The 22,490-nt window shown below is 42.9% G+C and overlaps 3 protein-coding genes across 12 annotated transcripts in view; all 3 read right to left on the bottom strand.

Moving 5' to 3' along the window:
- Positions 1-722: 722 nt before the first annotated feature.
- LOC117583660 (probable multidrug resistance-associated protein lethal(2)03659) lies at positions 723-5,886 on the bottom strand. The gene is made up of 6 exons (XM_034272122.1): positions 5,634-5,886; positions 5,069-5,299; positions 3,091-5,001; positions 2,570-3,036; positions 1,555-2,512; positions 723-1,496 (listed from the first exon to the last, which is right to left on the bottom strand). Exons 1-6 carry the CDS (start codon positions 5,705-5,707, stop codon positions 1,172-1,174), a joined length of 3,966 nt encoding a protein of 1,321 aa, XP_034128013.1. The 5' UTR covers positions 5,708-5,886; the 3' UTR covers positions 723-1,171.
- A 460-nt stretch (positions 5,887-6,346) lies between these two features.
- Positions 6,347-12,828, bottom strand: LOC117583658 (multidrug resistance-associated protein 4). The gene is made up of 6 exons (XM_034272121.1): positions 12,237-12,828; positions 10,895-11,125; positions 8,843-10,831; positions 8,227-8,780; positions 7,214-8,162; positions 6,347-7,158 (listed from the first exon to the last, which is right to left on the bottom strand). The coding sequence occupies exons 1-6, from the start codon at positions 12,314-12,316 to the stop codon at positions 6,834-6,836; spliced, it is 4,128 nt and encodes a 1,375-aa protein (XP_034128012.1). The 5' UTR covers positions 12,317-12,828; the 3' UTR covers positions 6,347-6,833.
- A 1,904-nt stretch (positions 12,829-14,732) lies between these two features.
- Positions 14,733-22,490, bottom strand: part of LOC117582784 (serine-rich adhesin for platelets) — a 34,196-nt gene continuing 26,438 nt past the window's right edge. For 4 of the 10 annotated variants that reach the window (XM_034270760.1, XM_034270761.1, XM_034270757.1 and 1 more), the window contains 2 exons: positions 21,911-22,329; positions 14,733-20,323 (listed from right to left, as the gene is read on the bottom strand). In XM_034270760.1, the coding sequence (XP_034126651.1) occupies positions 20,080-20,323; positions 21,911-22,329 (663 nt within the window). In that variant the 3' untranslated portion in view covers positions 14,733-20,079. Of the gene's footprint in view, positions 20,324-20,566; positions 20,593-21,208; positions 21,317-21,910; positions 22,330-22,490 lie in introns of all 10 variants that reach the window. The other 6 variants (XR_004573745.1, XR_004573747.1, XR_004573746.1 and 3 more) reach the window with 5 other exon arrangements.

The following is a 22,490-nucleotide window of genomic DNA, read 5'->3' as shown; positions in this document are numbered from 1 at the left end:
TTTTATTAAAGCATCGAATTTTTTCTTAAAAACAACAAAACAAAAAAAACCCAAAAAAATTAATATTGAAAGAGCAAACAAACAATCTTATTTCTAGGACAAGAAAACTAGTTACTTATTTACATTCCAAAATGCGTTCAATAAAAACGATTTGATCCTTGGAATTTGGGGAAGAATTTCAAGGATTAACTTTGTTTTTTGTTTGTTTGGGAACTGCAAAACATGTAACATCTAAGCACCAGATTAACAAGTAATTATAATAAATGAAATCACTGATTTTTCTATTTACATCAAATACTGTTGAAGGCAGACTTTAAGCGAATTTTAAATAAGCTAAATCGATGAAGGGCGGTGGAAGAGAATATTTTAAAACCAATTATATACATACATGGATATGCTTTATTTACTTTAATATATACATTATACACAAACAACAACTACATACAACTAATATATACACTTGTATTAAAGTTTCGTGAAGGAAAAACCAACCAAACCAAACCAAACCAAACCCAATGCGATAAATTCATTTACACTCTACCTAAAATCGAAAGGAAAAACAAATTTTATATACCTACGATGCAAGAAAATCTCGTAATGCTAATATTACGTATACATCTAGATTCAAATGCCATTATCGCACATCTAAGAAAGATATATTAAAGTTTAATACAAATAAATGAAAACAAGAACTAAATCTCTAAGTCTAGAAAAGAAGCAAAACGTACATATTATACGAGTATAGTTAAACATTTCGATTTCTCATGTGACTTGTGACTAACCAGAAAAGAAACAAGACAAAAATAAAAGTAAACTAGCAAAGGATCGTAGTTATAGAGAGCGAATCAAAGCCAGACAGTACGAGTAGCAAAGACATACATATAGCTGACATAGAGAATGGTACAGTTACGTTACATACGCAACTGCATGAAGATAAACTGCTTTTTTTCAACTTCAAGAAAGGCAAACGAAACGAAAGAGTTGAATCAACTAAGTAACGTATATATTATGAAGTACATATATAAATATATACATATATAAAATATATATTTAAAGATCAGTTCACTATAATAAAAACTATATTACCATACCTTACAGAACAAAACAATCGACACTTGCGTTCGAGTACATTATTCTATGCCTATGAAGTAGTATTTTACGATGCAGTCTTTTAGAGAGTGGTGCCATGGTAGCCGTGCTCAGGCACATCTTTGGAGTTTCGAGTCCTTTTGCCCAGCACCCGCTTGCGGTAGCTCTGCTCGGCCAGGTGGCGCAGATGCTGAGCGGTGCCCACTCCGGTCTTTTCCACGAATCGATGGAGGTGCCCGTTTCGACGCTGGAGTAGCTCGTGAGGATGCCCTAGCTCCACAACATGGCCCACATCCATGACCAGCACGCGATCATTATCCATCACCGTGTGCAGGCGATGGGCGATGGTCAGCACGGTGCATTGCTCAAACTTGGTTTGTATAGCCTCTTGGATGAGCTTGTCAGTCCTACCAAGAACGGGAAAATCAATACATGAAGATAACCAATCGGGCTTGGATTACTTACTCTGGATCCACATTGGCCGTGGCCTCGTCCATGATGAGTATTTGATTCTGGCGAAGTATGGCCCGGGCAAGGCAGACCAGCTGCCTCTGACCCATGCTGAAGTTCGCACCGCTATCGTGGAGACGGCAGCTCAGGCCTCCCTTCATGTCCGCAAAGAACTGCTTGAGCTTGACGGCTTCCAGTGCCTGCCACAATTGCTCGTCCGTTTTCTGCTCAAACGGATCGAGGTTGTAGCGCAGTGTTCCCGAGAATAAGACAGGATCCTGAGGAATGATGGACATGCGACTGCGCAAATCGTGGAGCCCCAGAGTGGATGTCTCGTAGCCATCAATCTCAATGATGCCGTCGATGGGAGCCAGTCGGAAGAGAGCCTGCACAATGGAGGACTTGCCGGCGGCCGTGCGACCCACGATACCAATCTTCTCCTTAGGATGGATGGTGAAGCTAAGTCCCTTGAGGACATACGGCCCATGATCGCTGTAGCGCAGACGCAGTTCCTGGAAATGCACCTGACCAGCACTGGGCCACCTGGCTGGCAAATTCACCGACTCCGGCGTCTCGTAGGCCGGCTCCGAGGGTATGTTTACATACTCCATCACCCGCTCCACGCTGGTCATCTGATTCTCCAGCTCCACCGTCTGCCGCATTCCCCACTGGCACATAAGTACCAGCTTCATTGACTGGGTGATGGCCAATCCCACATCGCCGCTGTAGTAGCCGTGCTCCTTTCCATCAAACAGCAAGAAGCTGAAAGTCACCGCCAGGATGTACAGCACGCAGATAAGGTCCGTCCAAAAGGCGAACGCCCTGTTTACGCTCACAAATAGGTACAGGGCCGAAGTATTCTCATTCTGTAAGCTATGAAAATCCCGCTCCAGGCGCTTAGTGGCGTTGAAGGCACGAATGGTGGTGAGTCCTTTAAAAGTGGCATTCATGTGAGAGTAAAGGGGACTGCGGGCTGTGAAGCACATAACCAGATTAGTGTTTTACATGGTTAGGGCGAAGGCCTACTTACATATGGTCTCGATGCGCTTCAGGCTCCGGCTGGCTCCAATGTACAGGCAGCGGCAGAGATACAGCAGTGACATCACAATTACGGCCGCAATGAGCAGCCATGTGTTGGCAGTGCTAACCACAGTGAGGACGGCCAAGGCATCTACAAAGAACTCAATGGAGTCCATCATCGATTGCGGCAGAGTGACATCAATGGACAGGATGTCGCTTGAGAAACGGTTAAGTATACGCCCGGATGTTGCCAGCGTAAAGAACTGCATGCTGGCACGGATTATGCCCTGGAAGAGGTAGTTGTGGATGCGCAACGAGATGCGCAGACACATCATGAAGAAGCCAAAGGTTCGGAGAACATATAAGATCAGGGTGGTCAGGATCAAAATCAGGTAGAGCGTGACCAGACGCATTCGGGTTTTGTGATACTGCGGGATGGGCTCGTGCTGATTGGGCTCCGTCTCTTCCCACGTGGCCCTGAAAAAAGATTCAAAATTGGATTACATTCTCGCCGAAAAGAGATCTACTTACCATTTGGACAGAAAAATATCCATGGTGGCCTCTGAGGCGCGTGCCACTATGAAGAGTATGAGGATGAGCACCACCACAGAAGGAATTCCCAGTACTCCCAGGTAAGCCTTGTACGTGGACCATTTGACCGATCCCCGTAGCTGCTGCTCCTTGTACTGCTGCTCCCTTCGATCCAGATCGACTTGCTGCTGCTGGGTCAGGGGTTCCCTGGGCTGCGTCTCCTCGAAGATGCTGTCAGTGCGCACGGCACGCAGCTTGGCCACCTCACTGTCGTTGGCCACCGACATACGGAACCGGATGAGCTTCTTCAGTGCATCGTACTGACCCTGAATGGAGGCTCGGCCACCCTCTAGTAGCACCAAGTGATCGACATGCTTCAGCAGCTGAACACGATGCGTGACCAGGATGCGGATCTTGTCGCTGAGAAACTCGTTGAGGCAGCGATCGAGGAGCATTTTACTCACATGCGAGTCCACTGCGGAGAGGGGATCATCCAGTAGATAGATATCGGCCTTGCGGTAAACGGCACGCGCAAGACTAACCCTAGCCTTCTGGCCCCCACTGAGGCTGGCTCCTCCCTCACCCACAGTGGTAGCATCTCCAGCGGGCAGCTCCTCGATGTCCTTGTCCAGAAGACAGACGCGCAGCACTTCGTTGTAGCGCTGCTCGTCGAATGCCTCCATGAAGAGGATATTGTCGCGGAGGCTGCAGCGGTTCAGCCAGGGCTCCTGGGCGGCATAGCTGAGAACACCGTTGACCTCCACTTTGCCGCTGAGGATGTCCAGCTCTCCCAGCAGTGCCTGTAGAAGGGTACTCTTGCCGGAGCCAACAGTGCCGACAATACCCACGAACTGCTGCTCCGTGGCCTGGAAGCTGATGTCATCCATGTGGCGTTGTCGTTTCTCCTGCTTCGCCTGGTCCCAGCTGGCAGTCAACTTCTGTACGGTGACGCTCTTGTGTATGGCACGGGGATTGTGCATGCGGCCAAAGAAGTTTCCGTGGTCCACGTCCTCATCCACATCCTTGAAGTTATCGATGCCGCCATCGGCGGGGTCTTCGTGCTGGAGCAGAAAGTCCACCACGCGACCGGCAACGACAAAAGTCTCGGCCCAAATGTTGATGGCCAGTGGCCAGAGATGCAGCAGAGACTCGCTGAGGTGGTCGTAGTAGCTGGAAACTATGAAGACCTTTTGCGAGGTGACAATGTTCCCAGTGAAGACAAAGCTGACAAGGGACAGGAAGAGGGACAGCTTCGATATCATTCCTGTGCACTGGAGGGCCGCATAGATATACATGGATCCGCGTATGGAACCCATCTCCTTCTTTCTGACACGGCCGATCAGCTTGGCAAACGACTTCTCCCATGCGTACATCTTGATCAGCTGCATGGCCGTAATGATTTCATTCATCAGCTTCACTCGTTCATCACCAAACTCCGCCGATCTGCGCTTGAACCGGGCGGTCGCCCGAGCAGCCCAAGCTTGCAGTGGAATGAACACGATGATGGTTGCCAGTCCCACGAGCGCAGGCCAGCCAATTAACTGGTAGATGATGTAGCCAAACACCAATCCCTCCAGCGGTCCGCGCCACAGCTCATGGAGAAAGTAGAAGGCCTCGTTGAACTGCGGCAGATCGGTCGCCATTAGGGCTATAGCATAGCCGCTCATGCCGCTGTTGTCCGCAGCCACCGAAACCCTTAGGCACTTCCTATAGACGAGTCCAGCGCAGGCCAGTCGCACGCGGGAGCCCACTGTGAAGAGATAGTTCATAAAGGGGTGGTAGAAGAGACCCGAAACCAGGGAACACAGGACAACGCCCATGGCATACAAGTATGCCGATTTCTTGGATATGTCATCGGTGCTCTCCGAGAAAAAGGAGACCAGGCCGCCCAGCAGCAATGGCTGCAAAGTGCTATGAACAGTAACAAAGAGGATGTCATTAACAAACAAAAAAGTTGTCCCCAGTGGTAAATACGTACTGCACAACGATGGCCAGCAGTGAGTAGATTATACTGACGGGCACAAAGCCCCAACCGTACGCCCGAAAGACCATACGCAAAACGCTGGGCTTGGGGCGCTTCAGCTCCTTCTCCCAATGACCGAGGAGATGGTGCGAAACCTTGGGACTGTCGAGGTTGGGTACGGGAGCATACAGATCCTTTGGCTCTACACTCTGTCGCATTCCCTTTGCGAGAAGCTCGCGTGTCCAGCTGGAAGAGAGAACACGAACACTCAGGTCAGGTGGGGGGCTAATGATGGACGGTGACAGGTGTCGCCTGCCTGTCGTGGGTTATTTTTATCGCACTTGAAAAGCGAGTCCACTCGCGTTATAAATTCGAAATTATGGCCAAGGCTAGACTGGCCATAAATCTGGATCGGAGGCATTCTTTAGCTCTATCTTATCAGCAGGACATCAAGTACGTGGAAATTTTGAAATTATTTCAATGAAATTAAATTTGATTTCACCACACATGTACAATCTGAAGGATTCTTTCTCCTTCAACACACTGTCAACAGATTAACGGAAATATTCACATGACTCACATAAAAAACCATTTTGAGAGGAAATTGGCCTTTAGGACCGGATTCGGCTTTCGTTGCTCATGTACCGAGTTCATTCTACATTTAATATTATCACATGGATCCTTGACACAGTTCACACACAAATTACCACGGAAGACATTCGCGTGCGGTGCTCGTGCCGCTCTGCTCGCCACTGAATTCCTGCCCGCCCAGACATTTGAATTTTAACCAACCACTGGCGACGTGCTAGGGAATCATCGTTATAAATCAATGATCCGCTTGTGGCCCGTCCTATCAGGGAGCACTGTTTTATCTTAATGCCGGGTGACAGCAACGCATCAGCGAGGCGGACGCAGCAACCGCTAACATTTTGGCTAAGTGTGTTTTACTGTTGTTTACGAAAGTTTTGACGGCACGGCGGGAATCGGGGCATCCCGATTGGGAGAGCAGGTGGTGTGGAGTGGAGCAGGGAGGAGCTCCAGCTCATTGACCACTTGTTCGATTCTTGTATCTTATCATCATCATTGGTTACCATGTTGACTTATTCTGATTACACTTTTTAGCAATTGACTATTTTAATTGGAGCTTCGAAAGGTTCATCCTTATCGATCCCCACTACGTAATGTACCCGAACATAGTTGCATGAATCATTTGGATTCACGATCAAAGATATTTCCCCGACCCCATCGACAAATTGAACTGATTAAGTGGCTTCATTAATTGTTCCGTTTGGGTAATTTTCAGGCACTTTGTTGAGATTGTACGAATTGTGATAAGTACGAATTTTGTAATACATATTCTATATTACATTAGCTACCTATATTTTTTAAAAGTACCTTATTTAACACTTTCGTTTTGTCTTAATTTGATTGAATTTTGCTATCGATTAGTGCACGCGGCGAATGCGAATTGCTTTATATTGGTTTGCCAATAGAAGAACACATGGTGTACAAAACATACTAGTACATAACACGATTAATGGGTAGTACAGTACTTACTACTAGTAAGTGGAACATATACGATACATACATAAATTCGTAGTATTAAATAAGGCTTACACGGCATACACTACACATATCATATCTCCTAAGTACAAGGCAATAAGTAGTTCGGTAACTTTAAGTACAACTCTGCTATGTACATAATACTTTTAGTTCTTATGCTATAATCCTTAAGCAGATTTTGTGTGTTGAAGTAATTGCGAAGAGTGCGTGTTTTTTGTTACTCAGTCTGCTCTTGCAGAGCCAGTGTGATGTTGAGGTCGTCGGTGGCAGTGTCATCGCCAAGCAGCTGCTTGCTATAGCTCTGCTCGGCCGATTGCTTTAGTGCAAATGCTGTGGCCGCTCCAGTATTATCTACAAGTTGGCGCAGATAGCCCCCTGGTCGCTGAAGCAGCTCGTAGGGATGTCCCAGTTCACGGGCCTCGCCCGCATCCATGACCAGCACACGATCGCTATCCATCACGGTGTGCAAACGATGGGCAATTGTCAGCACCGTACAGTGTGCAAACTTGGAGCGGATTGTCTGCTGTATCAGCTTGTCCGTTCTGTAAGATATTCAGAATAAGAACGCATTCGCTATCATATTTATATTAACCTTACTCTGGATCAACATTAGCTGTGGCCTCGTCCATGATGAGAATTTTGTTGTGCCTCAAAATGGCTCGCGCCAAACATACCAACTGCCTCTGGCCCACGCTAAAGTTGGAGCCGCCGTCGTACATGCGACAGTTGAGTCCACCAATTAATGTGGATACGTAGGAGCGGAGCTCTACATCTCCCAGAGCTTTCCACATTTCCTCATCTGAGCGCTCATCTTTGGGATCGAGATTATAACGCAATGTGCCTGAAAACAGAACTGGATCCTGGGGTATAATCGAAATGCGACTGCGCAGATCATGCAATCCCATGTGCTCGATATCAATGTCGTCGATGCGGATCATGCCCTCGTTGCAGGCCAGACGGAAGATCGACTGTATGATGGATGATTTTCCGGCACCAGTACGACCCACAATTCCAATCTTTTCCTGCGACTCAATGGTGAAATTCAGATTCCTGAGCACAGTTTCCTCCTTTGGCGAGTAGCGCAGCTTAAAGTTGATAAACTCAATGCGCCCCTTGTTGGGCCACTCGGTTTTTGGTTTAAACTTTTCCGCGGTCTCTAGTGGCGGCTCCGATGGCTGCTCTGTGTACTCGATCACTCGCTCCACGCTGGTCATTTGGTTCTCCAACTCGGCTGTCTGTCGCATTCCCCACTGGCACATTCCCGTCATCGTGGTGGAGTGCAATATAGCCAATCCCACATCTCCGCTGTCAAAGTCATTGCGCAGAAGCAGGAAGCTAAAGGTCACAGCGGTCATGTAGGCGATGCATAGTAGATCCGACCACAAGGCAAATGCACGTGTGCACGACAGGAAGAGGAACCAGGCCGATGTGTTGGCGTTTTGGTATTCGTGAAACTCTAACTCTAAGGCGCTCTGTGCCCCCAAAGCGCGTATGGTGGTAAGCCCTTGGAAGGTTTGATTGGTCAACGAAAAGACTGGACTGCGAGCTGTAAGGAAGGACAACAGGATTAACTTTGTATTCATACTGATTTGTTAGTGACATTTACTTACATATGGACTCCAGACGCTTTACACTGCGACTTGTATTCACATAGAGATAGCGAATACAGCCAAGGATCACAACAAGAAAGAAAGCGGGCACCAGAAGCCAATAGTTGGCAATGGCCACGATGATCAGCACGCCAGAGACATCAATGACGAAGGCCAAGCAATCCAAAAGCGTGTGCGGCAAATCCGTGTCCACCGTGCGAATATCCTTGGAGAAGCGATTCAAAATGCGCCCCGAAGAGTTCGTGTTGAAGAAGTACATGGTGGCACGGGTAATGCCGCGGAACAGTCGGTCATGTAGGTGCAGAGAGATGCGCAGACACATCTTAAAGAACCCAAATGTGCGTATTAAGTAGACAATCATCGTTGCGCCCAGTATGATGGCATAGAAGAGGACAAGTTCTTGGCGAACGCTGGCCTCAATACTGCCATTAAAAGGCGTTGCCACCGAGTCGGTGGCATTAAGGGGCAGTGTATCATTTGCAGGCACCAGATCCGTGTCACTTAATAATGTTGCTTCGGTTGCATTAGCGGCAATTTTCTCTTCCCAAATGACCCTGTGGAATGGTTAAATTCAATTTTAGTTCGGGCTTTTAGATATTGTTACAAAGACACTTACCATCGCGACAGGAAGTAATCAACACCGGTAAGCATGACTCTGGCGCAGACGAACAGCGTCACAATCAGGCCCAGGAGAAAGGTACTCTCCAGTGCCTTCAAGTATGAGGCGTAGACGTGTAGCTTTACGGAACCCACAGACTGCTGTTCCTGGTTTAGCTCCTCCACTTGTTCATCGGGACGCAGAAGCGGCCGATTGTGCGGATGGTGTTCCAAACTCTTCTCCGAGTCGCTGCGGGACACATAGCTGCTAACGCTGTGCGTGTCAATGCCGCTCTCATCATGCGTCTGCTCCAGGAACTGGAACTGACGAGAGCGCTGAAGCTCCTGATAGCTGCCCTGTGCCACAATCTTGCCCGATCCCATTAGCAGCAAGTGCTCGACATCGAACAAATACTGCACTTGGTGTGTCACCAGAATGCGTATTTTGTTGGACAGAAAGTCTCGTATGCAGCGATCGAAGATGTGCTTTCCCACGTGAGTGTCCACGGCGGATAGGGGATCGTCCAGGAGGTATATATCCGCCTTGCGGTAGACAGCACGAGCCAGACTCACTCTGGCCTTTTGTCCACCACTGAGACTAACACCTCGCTCGCCGACCACCGTCAGGTCACCCCTCGAAAGTAGCTCCATATCGCGTTCCAGGCCACAGGCCTTCACAACCTTCTTGTATCTTCGTTCATTGTAGTCCTCCACGAACACAATGTTATCGCGGATGGTTCCCTCAAAGACCCAGGGCTCCTGGGAGGCATAAGAGACCTTTCCATGGACCAGAGCTTCGCCCTTGTCGATGCCCACTTCACCTAGGAGTACATTTAGGAAGCTTGATTTCCCGGCGCCCACGGGTCCGACAACTGCAGCAAGAGTCTGATCCTGTATGTCCGTACTGAAGTTCTCGATGGCGCAACTTGGTTGTCCATCGCTAGTATCCCATGAAGCTGACACATTCTTTAGGATCACGCATTTCTTTGACGCTTCCGGATTGTAATCCCTGAGGCGGCTATGCTGCGGTAGACCATTGGACAGAAGCGAGCCGTTCAGCTCCACATTTTGTTGGATGTCCGTCTTGGTGAGCGTTCGCTTGGTCTTTGTCTGTTGCTGATTGGCCTCCAGGTTGATGGGCACCTCGGCTCTATCCCCGTCCAGCAGGAATTCCTTGCAGCGTCGTGCCGAAACCAAGGCCTCCGCAATGAAGGTGATAGATAACGGCCAGAAGTGGACCATCGAGTCATTTAACATGTTGAAGTAGGATGACACGGTGTAAACCTTTTGAGCAGTTAACGCATCTCCGAAGTAGACATATGAGCACAGGGCTAGGAACACAGATAGTGGTGATATCATGGAGGTGCATCCAAGCGCCGCATGGATGTAGGCGGTGCCCCGAATGGCTTTCACTTCCTTTAGGCGTACCTCAGCCACCACGCGGGCAAAACTTCTTTCCCAGGCATACATCTTGATCACCTGTATGCCCTGGATGATCTCGTTCATCAGCTTCACGCGCATATCTGTCCTCTCGGCAGTCATCTGTCGGTAATAGGCTGCTTTCTTGGCCGCCCACGCCTGTAGTGGAATAAAGCTGAGCATGAAGGACACGCCTATCACAGCGGACAGACCAATCTCGCGGTACATGAGGTAGCCAATCAGCAGCGATTCCAGTGGCCCCTTCCACGTATCGTGCAGGAAGCACAGAGCCACATCGAAGCGCCCCAAATCATTGGACAGAATGTTGATGGCCCTGGCGCGCAGTCCATCGTTGCTGCTGCTCTTTGAAACCTGCAGGCACTTCCGATAGATGAGACCGGAGAGAGCGAGCCGCAGCTTTGTTCCCACTTGGAAGATGTAGAATATGAAGGGATGGAATGTTATCACAGGTACCAGCATGCAAATCACAATTCCCAGCGCGTACATATACGCCGTCTCTTTGGTGACCGTGGTTTGATTCGTGGCAAAGTAGCCCACCAGCCCACCAAGAAACAGGGGCATAAGCGATCTGCAAGAAATTTTTGGGAATTTGGAGAATTAGCTAATCCGCTGGAGGGTGATTGCTACCTACTTGCAGCACGACTCAGCGACCGAGAAGGCCAGGCCCAAGGGAATGAATAGCATTCCATATGCACGCAGTATCATGCGCACCACACTGGGATTGCTCCGCTTCTTCTCGTCCGCCCACAACTCGCTGAACTTGTTGGTCACCCGCTCGCTGTCCAGCGTCTTTCTGTGCTGGTACAGTTCCTCGTCCGTGAGTGGACCCTGCAGGCCTCGCTTGAACAGATCCCGCATCCACCTGAAAATGTGCGCAGAGATTACAATTTTATTACTATAACAGTGGCTATCTGTTAATTATTGTATGATGATGCTTTAATAGAGTTCCCGAAGCCCCTTCATTAATGCCATGTGATAGTCGCTAAGTGGGGGGCTTTTCTAAGATAACTTTGGGAAATACTAAACGGAGTCTCCGGCTTCAAGTTGGTATGCAATGACCTTCCTTGGCAACACAATGTGATAAAAATATACGTCTTTAGAGCAGAGTAGCTATTGAAGGGGGGAAAAAAGCATTCTCGTGATGGTTGGCTACGAAGAAATCCCTTATGTATGTACATTGTTTGATTAACAATACAATATGTGCAATATGTTTTTCAATTCAGTGGAGACTTTCAGGGTGGAAATATAATTTGAAGAAATCATTTCCATCATGAGCCGGGTTGACCAATGCGAGGCTTCACTGTGGGATCGTTAAGAGTCTTTATTAATGAAATACAATTCAGCTCAATTCAGTACACGACTGGTCTATCGTGTCTGCTGAGAGGCTGTGGGCTGTACTAGCTATTCGTAATGAAAACATTTAAAGTTTGTTATCAGCTTACATTGAAATATCAACAAATCGCTGCCACAGCTGCCTTTAATTTGCAAGCGTACAGTGTTCATACATACTATGTTGTACATACATACACATATGTACAATATTGCGGCCAGATAGCAATGTAACCTTGGTGTCCAACAATGGCATTTAATAAAATTGTCGTTTCCAATTTAATGGATGTTAGTTCTAATTCTCATTAAATTTAGTGGCTAATTTTCTTCTGCTTCTATGCTCTTATCTCAATCGAATATGTTGGGGTTAGCAATCAGATGGGCCTCTAGCAGAGAAAGTGTCGGGTCTAGCCATCAGATAAGGCTTCACTGTGTTATTTATACTATGATGAAGGCGGAGAGATAAGCAGGGGCGGCATATTGGTCACTACAATATGGTACAACACGTGCTAAACACACTTAATGTGGATACGCACAGGCAGTCACAGTACAAAAATTAACCGTAAATAATGTGCACATGACTGACTAATGATGGGGGGGTGAACACGATGAAGCCGCTAGTATGGTTATAGATAAACACTTACCAGAAAGTCCATTGTGAAAAGCAGTTCGCTTTGGTGTAGGGATTCTTTGGGCGGACGACTTTCCTTCTGGTGCGGTTCATAATATTCGTATTCTTGATTTGTTCTACACAGGGCCGTTTACCGTTACGGCTGAGGGAGCGAAAGAATACAGGGGAACAAGGGAATTCAAGCACCTGTCTCCCTCTCTCTCTCTGTACTATATACTATAGTAGGGCGGCGATCACAGTCTACTGCAGTCGGAAACGGGTTACGAAAATCAATTCTAATTTGCCGGCAACAACAAAATTTGTATGCGAAAATTGCCTAGGTCGAGGTCAGCTGCAGTCAGTTTGGTTTGTGCCGTTAGTGCAATGACTGTGAGAATTTTACCGTTTGTTGCTTTTGGCAGAGCTGCCAACAACGCACCAACAATGAACAATGAACTGCGCCCCGACTTTTCTTTGTACAAGGCAAAAACTATAACCGTCCGACTGCACGGGCAGACACACTAATAATATTGACAATATGTCAACACTTCTAAAGCTATACTAATTAAATATGTAAAGTTAACAATAATTTTACGCGAAAACCGAAACGGGAGAGCAGAAACAAAAAAATCTGCTCTCTGCGCGACCATTTATATATATTTTGTTTAGCAAGGTAGGTATAGTAAGGGGAAGGGACAACTCACTCACAATCGGGCACCAGTCATGATGCAATTACATATGTATATTACAGTTCCGTTAGGTTCCGTCGGCTGCCTGATCGATCGTTTTAGGGAAAGGCTGTGTGTGGGTGAATGTGTACACAAATATTAACCCTTGACTGCGCACATACCGATATTTATTTCAGATTATGCAGCGAGAATTTTTGTAGTGGTCCGACGGGACCACCGTATATAATATGTGCTATCATGCGCAGGCTTAGGCAAGCGGAATGCGTACCCTTATAGTTATACCTTGCGCATGTGCGCACTCTTGCTCTCACTGATTTTACACGAGAGCGAAATAACTGTGATTTTTGTTCGATTAAATGGTCGCATGGCAACGAAAACAAAGAATTAATAAATTAACAAACGATTTACCATTCACCGATTTGTTATGTTAGTTTTTGTTGGAAAAAGAGCCAGATAGAGAGAAAGAGAGCCACAATGAGATTTAAAAAAAGAGAGCGAGAGAGAGATTTAAAAAAAAGAGAGCTAGAGAGAGATGTAAGAAAAGCGAGCGAGAGGAGAGAGAAAACAAGAACACATGGAGAGATAAAGTTGCTCAGAATTGTGAAATCGTTTTATTTATGTTTGAAATGCTTCTTGCAAGAATTTGTGAAACGGCTTCTAATCAAAAAAGCTCTCGGTATAAAAAAGATGCCAAGAACCTACGTAAAGCTATTAACAGCAATTAAAACAGCAAACAAGAAGTAATCTTCAGATCTACATTCCTAGAGACAAAAGCACGGTATTTTCCTTATAAATGCGTGATGAAAGAAAAAAGTTTATTTGACTTATTTAAATAACCAATTCCCAGCTTTTCTACACTAGTTTCACAAAATCAGATGTAGGTGTCGTGCATGTAGAAATGGCTCAGCTGTGTGTTTGACATGTTGCAGAATTATTATACCCGGTACTCGGAGAGTAAATAGGATATATTATGGGTTTTCGACTCCATAAAGTATATGGCCATGTCTGTCTGTTAGTCCGTCTATCCGCGCTTGTATCTCAGAGACTATAAAAGTTAGAGCCACCCAATTTCCATCTAGACTTCTGTATGCTCACACTGTTACAAGTATATTTTCAAAAGGAGCCCCGACCCCTTCCGCCACCGCAGAGGGCGAAAATCTCCCACAGCCACAATTTGATTGATAGAAGAAAAGTACAGTAAAGTAAAGTAAAAGTAAGTACGAAGTTGAAACTTCCAAGAGAATCTACATATCATCAATACCTTCTCGTCTTCTGTCTTCTGCCCCCTCTATTTCAAATTTAAAAAATTAAAAATTTTTTTTTTAGTTACGACCACCATTTTATTTTCATTTTGTTTTTTTTTTAATTTTAGTTAATTTTCATTAAGTTTGCTCAAATCATGTTCGATTAAATTACAAGTGCTTAAACCTAAAAGTATGTGTGTACGTATGTATGGACTAAAATAGTTAACAAAGTTTGGCAATCAGTTACAGTTAGTGAAAACGAATTCAAGAACCCATGTAGGCATGTGTGTAGTACAACCAAAACAACAACAGGAAATTGAATAAGTTTTAATATACATATGCATGTTTTATGTATGTATTTTTGTTTTTGGTTTTCTTATTCGATCATGCGTTGGCCGCTGAGAGTGTGGCTCAATGCGATTAGTAGAAATGCAACAACGTGTAAAACGGCCCAAAAAGAGCCGCCACAACCAATAGAATATCACACCAAAAATGGCAGAGTACAACAAATCCAACAGATACAAGATTATAATTATATAAAGTGAGAGTAGGTGAGTGTGTAAGAGTTTTTTGTGTGTTTGGATTTTTTTTTTTTTGTAAGGAGAGTTTATTTGAGGGACGCGGACCTAACTAACTTGGTAGGGGACACGACACAGGTCCTGCTCCTTCCTGCTGCTGTCGTCGTGCCTTGAGGCTGGGCTCTAGCTCGGTGACTGTACAGAGTGCTCTCGCTGGTGTCCGGGGCGTGGGCTTTGGGTACAACATTCATAAAGTTTATCTACCTCAGCGCTACCTAAGTTGTCGTTGTCGTTTTGCTAGCTAACAAAAGTACAATAACTGTGTATATATATGTATAAAATTACCAACAAATTCATAAATTATTGTTGTAATATGTTTAGAAAATAGTGTCCATATATCATCGTCCTGTTCATCATCCTTCGTCTTTACACTTATCCTCTAATGCATTTGAAGAATTGACTACAATTAAATGGCAAAAGTGTGCCATAGTTTCTGGTTTTCTTAAATCTCCTTAAGATTTCATTTCTTTTCTTTTGTTTTATAGAGTTTCCTTGTAATTACATACATTACACATACACATGCAATACACAATAATCATTTTAATCGTAATTATGTTAAATGTAACTGGTAACATCATGCTAAATACAATATACCTCCATTATAGACAGATTCATTTCCGTTTCCCCATCTCAACAGGCTCAAATTCCTTTGAGCCCCTCTGGCCATCCTGCCACCTGCCGCCTGACTCCTTATACGCATTCCATTACAATTATCAGAGATTTGACTTCTATAGCAAATACATAATTTTTTAAAAATTATTTGGAGGGAATATTCATGATTTTTTCAAATATCGTTTATATTGTTGATCATGCTTATAAAAAAGTCTGATCTTCGTGAAAACATTACGTTTTTCCCATTTACATTTTCTCTCCATAGACTTTGCTATGATATTGTAAGACTGGTATAAACAATGATTGAGTCGAAATGAAAAAATAAGGATTACGCGTATTTCGTTTAAAGAAATGCATTTTACGAGCATGTGCCGGTTGTTATTAAGTACAATGTTATTAGGTACGGTACCAAAAAGTGTTAAAGCAAAGTTAAAGTATCGCCGCGTTCAAATGAAAGCATGTAAAATCGTTTAAATCTATTTTGATCATCAGTTTACAACCACGAAAACATTTAAGTTTACATTTACTCTTATGTATTTACATATGTATGTATGTCAGATACACATTAATATTAGCACTGTATAAATACATACAGATATATTCTTTATGTGTGGGTATATCTGAGTCTGTATCTGTGTCTGTGTCGGCATGTTGCGAGCTAAATAGATTTACATGCTACGTAGTACGTATTGTACAAATTACGTTCAACAAGAGGTTACAGCATCTCAGCTAAATGCCATAAAGTAACAGTTTGTGTGTTCTTTATAAAAGTGTATCATTGCATATTTATTACAGTTAAAACTTACATAGTAGATTTGTGTAGTTTTTGTATATATGGTACTTAATAATAGCAGGGCCGATCTGCCCGACCGAGACCGAGAGCCGCACAAATCGAGGATAAGGACTCCCAGTCCGGGCGAGAATCTCGATAATACTGAGCGGTAAAGTTTGTCTCGCAATGCGTCACATATGCAATATACATATAGTAGGTATAGATCATGATCGATACTTTGTTTGGCACAAGAATGAACAGGCTGAAGAATTCATCCAATGCTGAGATCTCACATTTTCGTATTCTTTTATTACTCGTCAGTCTAAATACTCTGAGATGTCGCATGTGAAGCGTAGATATAGTGAAAGTTGTGCCTAACAGAAGATCCCCTAATTACTACTTTACCATGTGTATACTCGTAGATCACATCATTATGCACTTGCACTTTCCGATGTTGCTTAAAATGTCCACTTACTGACTAAACAGGAATGCAAACTTGCACAGATACATACACGTGTACCAACTATGTAGTACATATACGCACAGGTGTGTATATATATATTATATTGAATGTTTAGTCGATTCGCTTTAAATAAAATTGATATGTCTAATAGCTATTATCAATCGTTTTCAATTTCAAAAGATTTTTGTATTGTATTCGAAGTAATTCAGTTGCATTTTACGCGTTATATTTTTTGTTTCTCCCCTTGTTTTTCAGGTATGACTACATACATACATTTATGGTAGCTTTATTCAGTATGGTATCTGTAAGTTGTACAAAATACACATTTATGCATGCAGTACTTATCTTGAATGGCAAAATTATTGATGAGCTGCACATTGAACTATTTAATGGCTTTGAGTTAGAATCAAATTTCGTATTTTTGATCACTTGAACTTGAGTTTTGAGCTAAAAAGAAGTCGGCTACCCATCCAGCTAGATGCGCGTGGCATGTCTGGGTATGAGCATGACCTTTGATTGGTATGTGGAATCGTTGATTAGGGTTATTTATATACAGATTATAATATCGTATAATCATACGTATATATAAGTATTGCGTAAATACGATTTACATTCGCTTAATGAACAATCACAACGCAGAGTATTCGAATTAAGTGAGTGAGCAGAGCGGTGCGTCGCTGTAGCTGAGTTATTTCTTGAAATAAGCTTTAGAGAACAAGGGGAAAAATAGCACACGATCCTTGTCACAGATTGTCTTTCTCGTTTTATGTTACTCGTATAAGAAAATAATATAAAAATGCAAAAAAAAAACAATCGTATGAAAAATGAAACAGTTGAAATCATTTAATTGGTAAACGATAAACATTTTGCACAGTTAACAATGCTTAAAATAAAATATAAATTAATTTTGGTAAATAACCTACTGCAGTTGACTAGATGTAGACGGTAGAACCAATACAAATATATTCACGTTTATCGTCTGTTTGTCTTTAGGAAACTTTTTTGAAAAGCAACAAAGTGCACACACATTCCAACTTAAGCTAATTATATATACGCCTAGATTTCAACACTTACTTAAGGATAAACATTCATTTTGTTGTTACATACTTTATTTTATAATACTTAAGACTTACGCTTGAAGGCATTTTAGCATAAAACAGAACTTAACGGAACAGAATAGAACAGAAGAGTTAAAAAGGAAACGGAATTGGAAAATAGCGGAGATAATACACAGAACAAAGGATGAACAATATGGTTGATACAAACAGATTATTGTACGTGAGAAAGTCTTTGAACGGCTTCGAAGAGCCCACAACAAACAGTTCTTGAAGGTGCTTTATGGTGGGTTGCTGTAGCTGTACTCGTATCTATGTTTATACGCTTACACTTATTGTATATAACACCGAAAAATATCCAAGAATTATGTCATCCGTTAACTAAATCTATGGTTATGGTTACTAAGTATGCTAAGTCAGAGGGAGGAAGCGAACACATGTCAAAGACAACCAACGCGACGGATGGTCATACATAGTTGGTGTAAGTTGGTGTCAGGTCTGAATTCTGTCTGTGATATTTACAACATCATATATAGAGTGGTTTTGTATACAGTGCGATAAGTAAACCTTACGCACACAACTGGAAAAGTACAACCGTAAAAATTGCTAATAGTTTCTCATTAATTTTCCTCATTCTCATTCGCATCTCTGGCTCTGTCTCTGTCGGGATCTGTGTAACGGTGTAGGTGTACGGGGATAGGGTCGGGTCTGAAGATATTAGACTAAATACGAATATTTAATTTGGTATTTGGTTTTTAGCTTTGCATGCATTGGTTTACATTAAACTAGATTAATATACGCCACCCGGCACGGCACTGGCCTCAAAAACGTTTGAATCAATTGATCAATTTGTTGTAGTACATTAGCTCACTGTCCAAATGGAAAACGTGTGATTCTTGTTGTTGTTGCTTCAAATTACTGGCAGATTTACTGTTGTACCATTTAATTGAATATAATTATATGTATGTATATAATTACTATGTATGTATAACCTATGTCTATATAAAACTGTACTGTACTGTCTCTCTGTGTGTGCTTCCTGGGTGCTGAGCATTTTGGATGAGGATTCGGATCTGTGGGTTGAGTTTGAGTGGGGATGGAACCCTCACTGCCTCTCAGTCACTGATCTGTGTGTGTCTGTGTGTGAGAGGGGGGAAGGTGATGTGGCTGGGGTGGTGGGAGTTTTGGATTGGGGAGGGATAAATCTAGAAATATCAATAGTTTAATGTCTTTTATGCGTTTTGGAGAGATTTGAAAGTTATCTGTCCTTAAGGGGTATCCTTACGGTTATCTTATGTACATTGCCTTACAGCCTAAAACATTGCGTTAAAATTAAATTTAAAATTTTCCATAATATCGATTTCATTGCATTAGATTTGTGTCTCTTGTATCTGCATCTGTAAGTGTGTTTGTGTATGTGTATGTGTAAGTGTTAAATTTTGTTAATCTTTTTCGTTTTTAGCTAAAATCGTTTTTGATCTCACTCAATATCACTTGATTTCACTAGATTTTCGTATGGATTTTTGTTTTTGTCGGTTTTTAAGCCATAGTTTAAGTACAATAGTTCTGGGTTTTTGTTTTTGTTTTTAGGTTTTTGTAGGTAGTATGTATTGTATGTATGTAAGTACGATCTAAGTAAAATTTCAACTACTTGGAGTTGCTGACTTGCGTCGTTAAAACTAGAACAACAATCATATATCGCATATATCGTAAGTCTAGGGCATATATTCATATACATGTACATACATACTCGTATGTACACATGTACATATATATAGAGATTCTCTTAGTGTCTACACTTTTATCGCTCTAGTAAAGTATCAGTGTAGTGTGTTGCAACTATGTACGAGTATTTGGAGTAGAAAAAACTTGTAGTTAACAGTAATTATGCGCTAGTGTTTATCATAGATTTGGATTGAGCTTTAGCTTTAGCCATAGTTCTGTTTTTTTCTGTGTTTAAAGTTATAGAGTTACACCTACAGTCGAGTCGAGCAGAATAAACGCCTACTACGATATAAAAATACGGTAGGGGGTATATTAGAATTACATATCTCAACATAAATATTGCACTTGCCTACAATAGTTAATAACAATTCAATTTGAACTTGTACCAATCATTGGCTAGACTTATTCCCTAGAGTAAGTCAAAGTGTTTCCTACTTAGATGATAGATAGATAGATAGATAGATAGATATAGAGTGAAAGATAGGGTGATTTCATTGGATAGATAGATAGATTCTACACTAGACTTAGAGATGCGTAGTTAGAGATAGACTGAAGGAGCGATTTGAATGGAGAAATGCCTTTAACTACTACGTACAGATGACATTGATTTTTAGACTCAAATTCGTCTAAGAGTAAATTCTAACGCGGCTTGCTTAATGCGATTGTCAATCGATTTTTCATTTGTTTAATCATTATTTTTGGAAGTATTTTGCATCCATATATCTTTCCCTATCGGTCTCTAAGACGACGTTGTGATCGCTGATGAGGCGGCTGTTGATGCTAATCCTGATGCTGTTCCTGTCCCAGTGCCTGTCCCGGTGACTGATCCTGTGATAATATTTGTTAGATTGCTTAGTTGCTGCTTTTGTTGCAGCTGCAGTTGTTGTTGCTGTTGATGATGTTGGTTTTTGGGAGACTGATCCGATTCCTGAACCCGATGCGTCTTCATGTGAGCACTGCGACTCTTCACCTTATTGAATACTCTGACAAAGGGAGAGAGAGCAAAAAGAACGTGTGAGCCATGAGAATATGCGTATTTAGAGAAGCAGTTACGATCACTTCCAGCTAGAATGCACACTAAGTGGATATTTTGGACATTTAGATAAAATGAAGCACATAGAGTAAAGGCAGCGATTATCGTAAAACAAGTATAGTAGATGCATGCTTAGGTAGATAGGGAGCAACATGCGGAGATATGAAGATATTCTTCTGTCACTTCCTCTTACTTAGCCTTGTGTGGAGTTAAAATTTGCTTTGTTGTTATTAATAACCATGGAAAATAGAGAGTTCATGTTTATTGTTTATGGGAACGAAACCGAAACAAATAAAATTATTTAATAAGTACATTTATATATTCGAAGGAAAACGGAAGAGTTGAGATTGAGAGTTGAGAGTTTGGTGTGCGCTTGAATGATGATAGCAGAGGTACACTGGACAGCCGCTCCCTCAGGTGGTGATCTCAATGAAAAATTTGACCAAAATATCGAGATAAACCAATTCGTAGACAGTTACAGTGGGAACATACCATAGGTGTGTACAATGATCAGATCACGTCCTAGGCGAGCGGTAAAGTACAATTTACATAGGAAATATAGCAATTGCTTAGAGGTGGCCCCAGTCCCAGTACAGCCCCGTGATTTATTAATTAGTAGTTATATTTACAAAAGTAATCAAATGCAAGAGGCATTTAGCGCTGCTCTTAGGTACGAGTTGCAATGTATGTAAGTATTGTATATCGAAACAATTATACATCAAATCAGAGAACAGAGATCGAGTCGAATGGAGTGTGAGAACGGAAGATGGAGTTACCGAAATGAAACGTAATGGAAAGAAAGGTGGAAACGAAAGAATGAAAATTGCTTACTTACCGGGCGATTTGCCAGCGCCTGCTTGGCGTCTTTAGTCGCGCTGTTTGTGTGAACTTGTGGATCTGATATCAGTTCCGGTTACATCTATTTGCGAGCTGTGACTCCTCGCTTTAAAATTGCAATTTCGATTTATTGATTGTATTCGTAATTTGAATTTGTTTGATCATGGAACAATACAATACAACAACAATAACAACAATTAATTAATCGCTTGATATAAACTCTAACTAAATGGCAGAGAAGTCGGAAACTGACATACGATACGATAGAATGGAACTCAAGGCTTCATAATGTCTACAAACTCAAGGCCAAAAACTATACTCGTACGTAATCACAGAGAGAGATACAGAGACAGAGAGATATATTTAGAAGAGTGAGTGACAGATATAGCAAGATAAAACGAACAATTGATGAACACAATTGAAATAAAAAGACGAAAATCCTTCGAAACAATAAGAGAAAGTTCAGTCAACTCATGATCTATGTAATTAATAACTCAAGATCTCGTTTACGTTTACGAATAGTCGAGCTGGTATGGTAAATAATTTACGATATAGCGTGCTTTACGATCTCAACACAAGTCAATACGGGCACTCAAATCGCTTGCGGATTTCTCCGTTTTTTTTAGGATTGATTTTTCACTTGATTTTGTTTTGTTTGGTTATACGAGTTTTGGTAGAAATTTCTTTGGGGGAATCTTACTTGCCGCACACCTTGCAGGGGAATTCCCCCTCCTTGACGGCTGGCGGGGCAGTGACGTTCGTGTTGCCCGTTTCCACTTTGGAAGTTGTCGATGAGGACGTGTTTGTCGTTGTGTTTAGGTTGCCATTGCCATTAATAGTGCCATTATTGCCACTATGATTCGTTGCACTTGTTGTTGCTGATGTTGCATTGCATAATGGATTATTGCTGCTGTTGTTTGTCAGCGGTGCGCATGCGTAGCTGTTGGAACTTTGTTGATTGCCGCTTGCGGCGTTATTTGCCATGGCATGCTGCGTACTGTTGCTGTTGTTGCTGCTGTTGTTGTTGTTGCTGCTGTTGCTGTTGTTGTTGCTGCTGGCATTACGGCCAAAAGCGTGTATGCGAACATGGCCGTGCAGCGCCGCCTTTGAACTGAAGCTCTACATTTGGACGGGCAGGCGGGGTTGGTTTGATTTGTACAGAGCATTATATACAGAAAAGAAAGTAAACAGAAAGAGCCGGTGAGGTGAGGCGAGGTGAGGTGGGTTTAATGTGTGTGTGTCGTTTATTGTCGTTTGGCTAGGTAAGGTCTCAAGAGGGG

This window comes from Drosophila guanche, unplaced genomic scaffold (assembly GCF_900245975.1).
Source record: "Drosophila guanche unplaced genomic scaffold, DGUA_6, whole genome shotgun sequence".
In the NCBI taxonomy this organism is placed as follows: domain Eukaryota; kingdom Metazoa; phylum Arthropoda; class Insecta; order Diptera; family Drosophilidae; genus Drosophila; species Drosophila guanche.
Note: the sequence above shows the minus strand (reverse complement) of the source record. Positions and strands in the feature narration are given on the sequence as shown.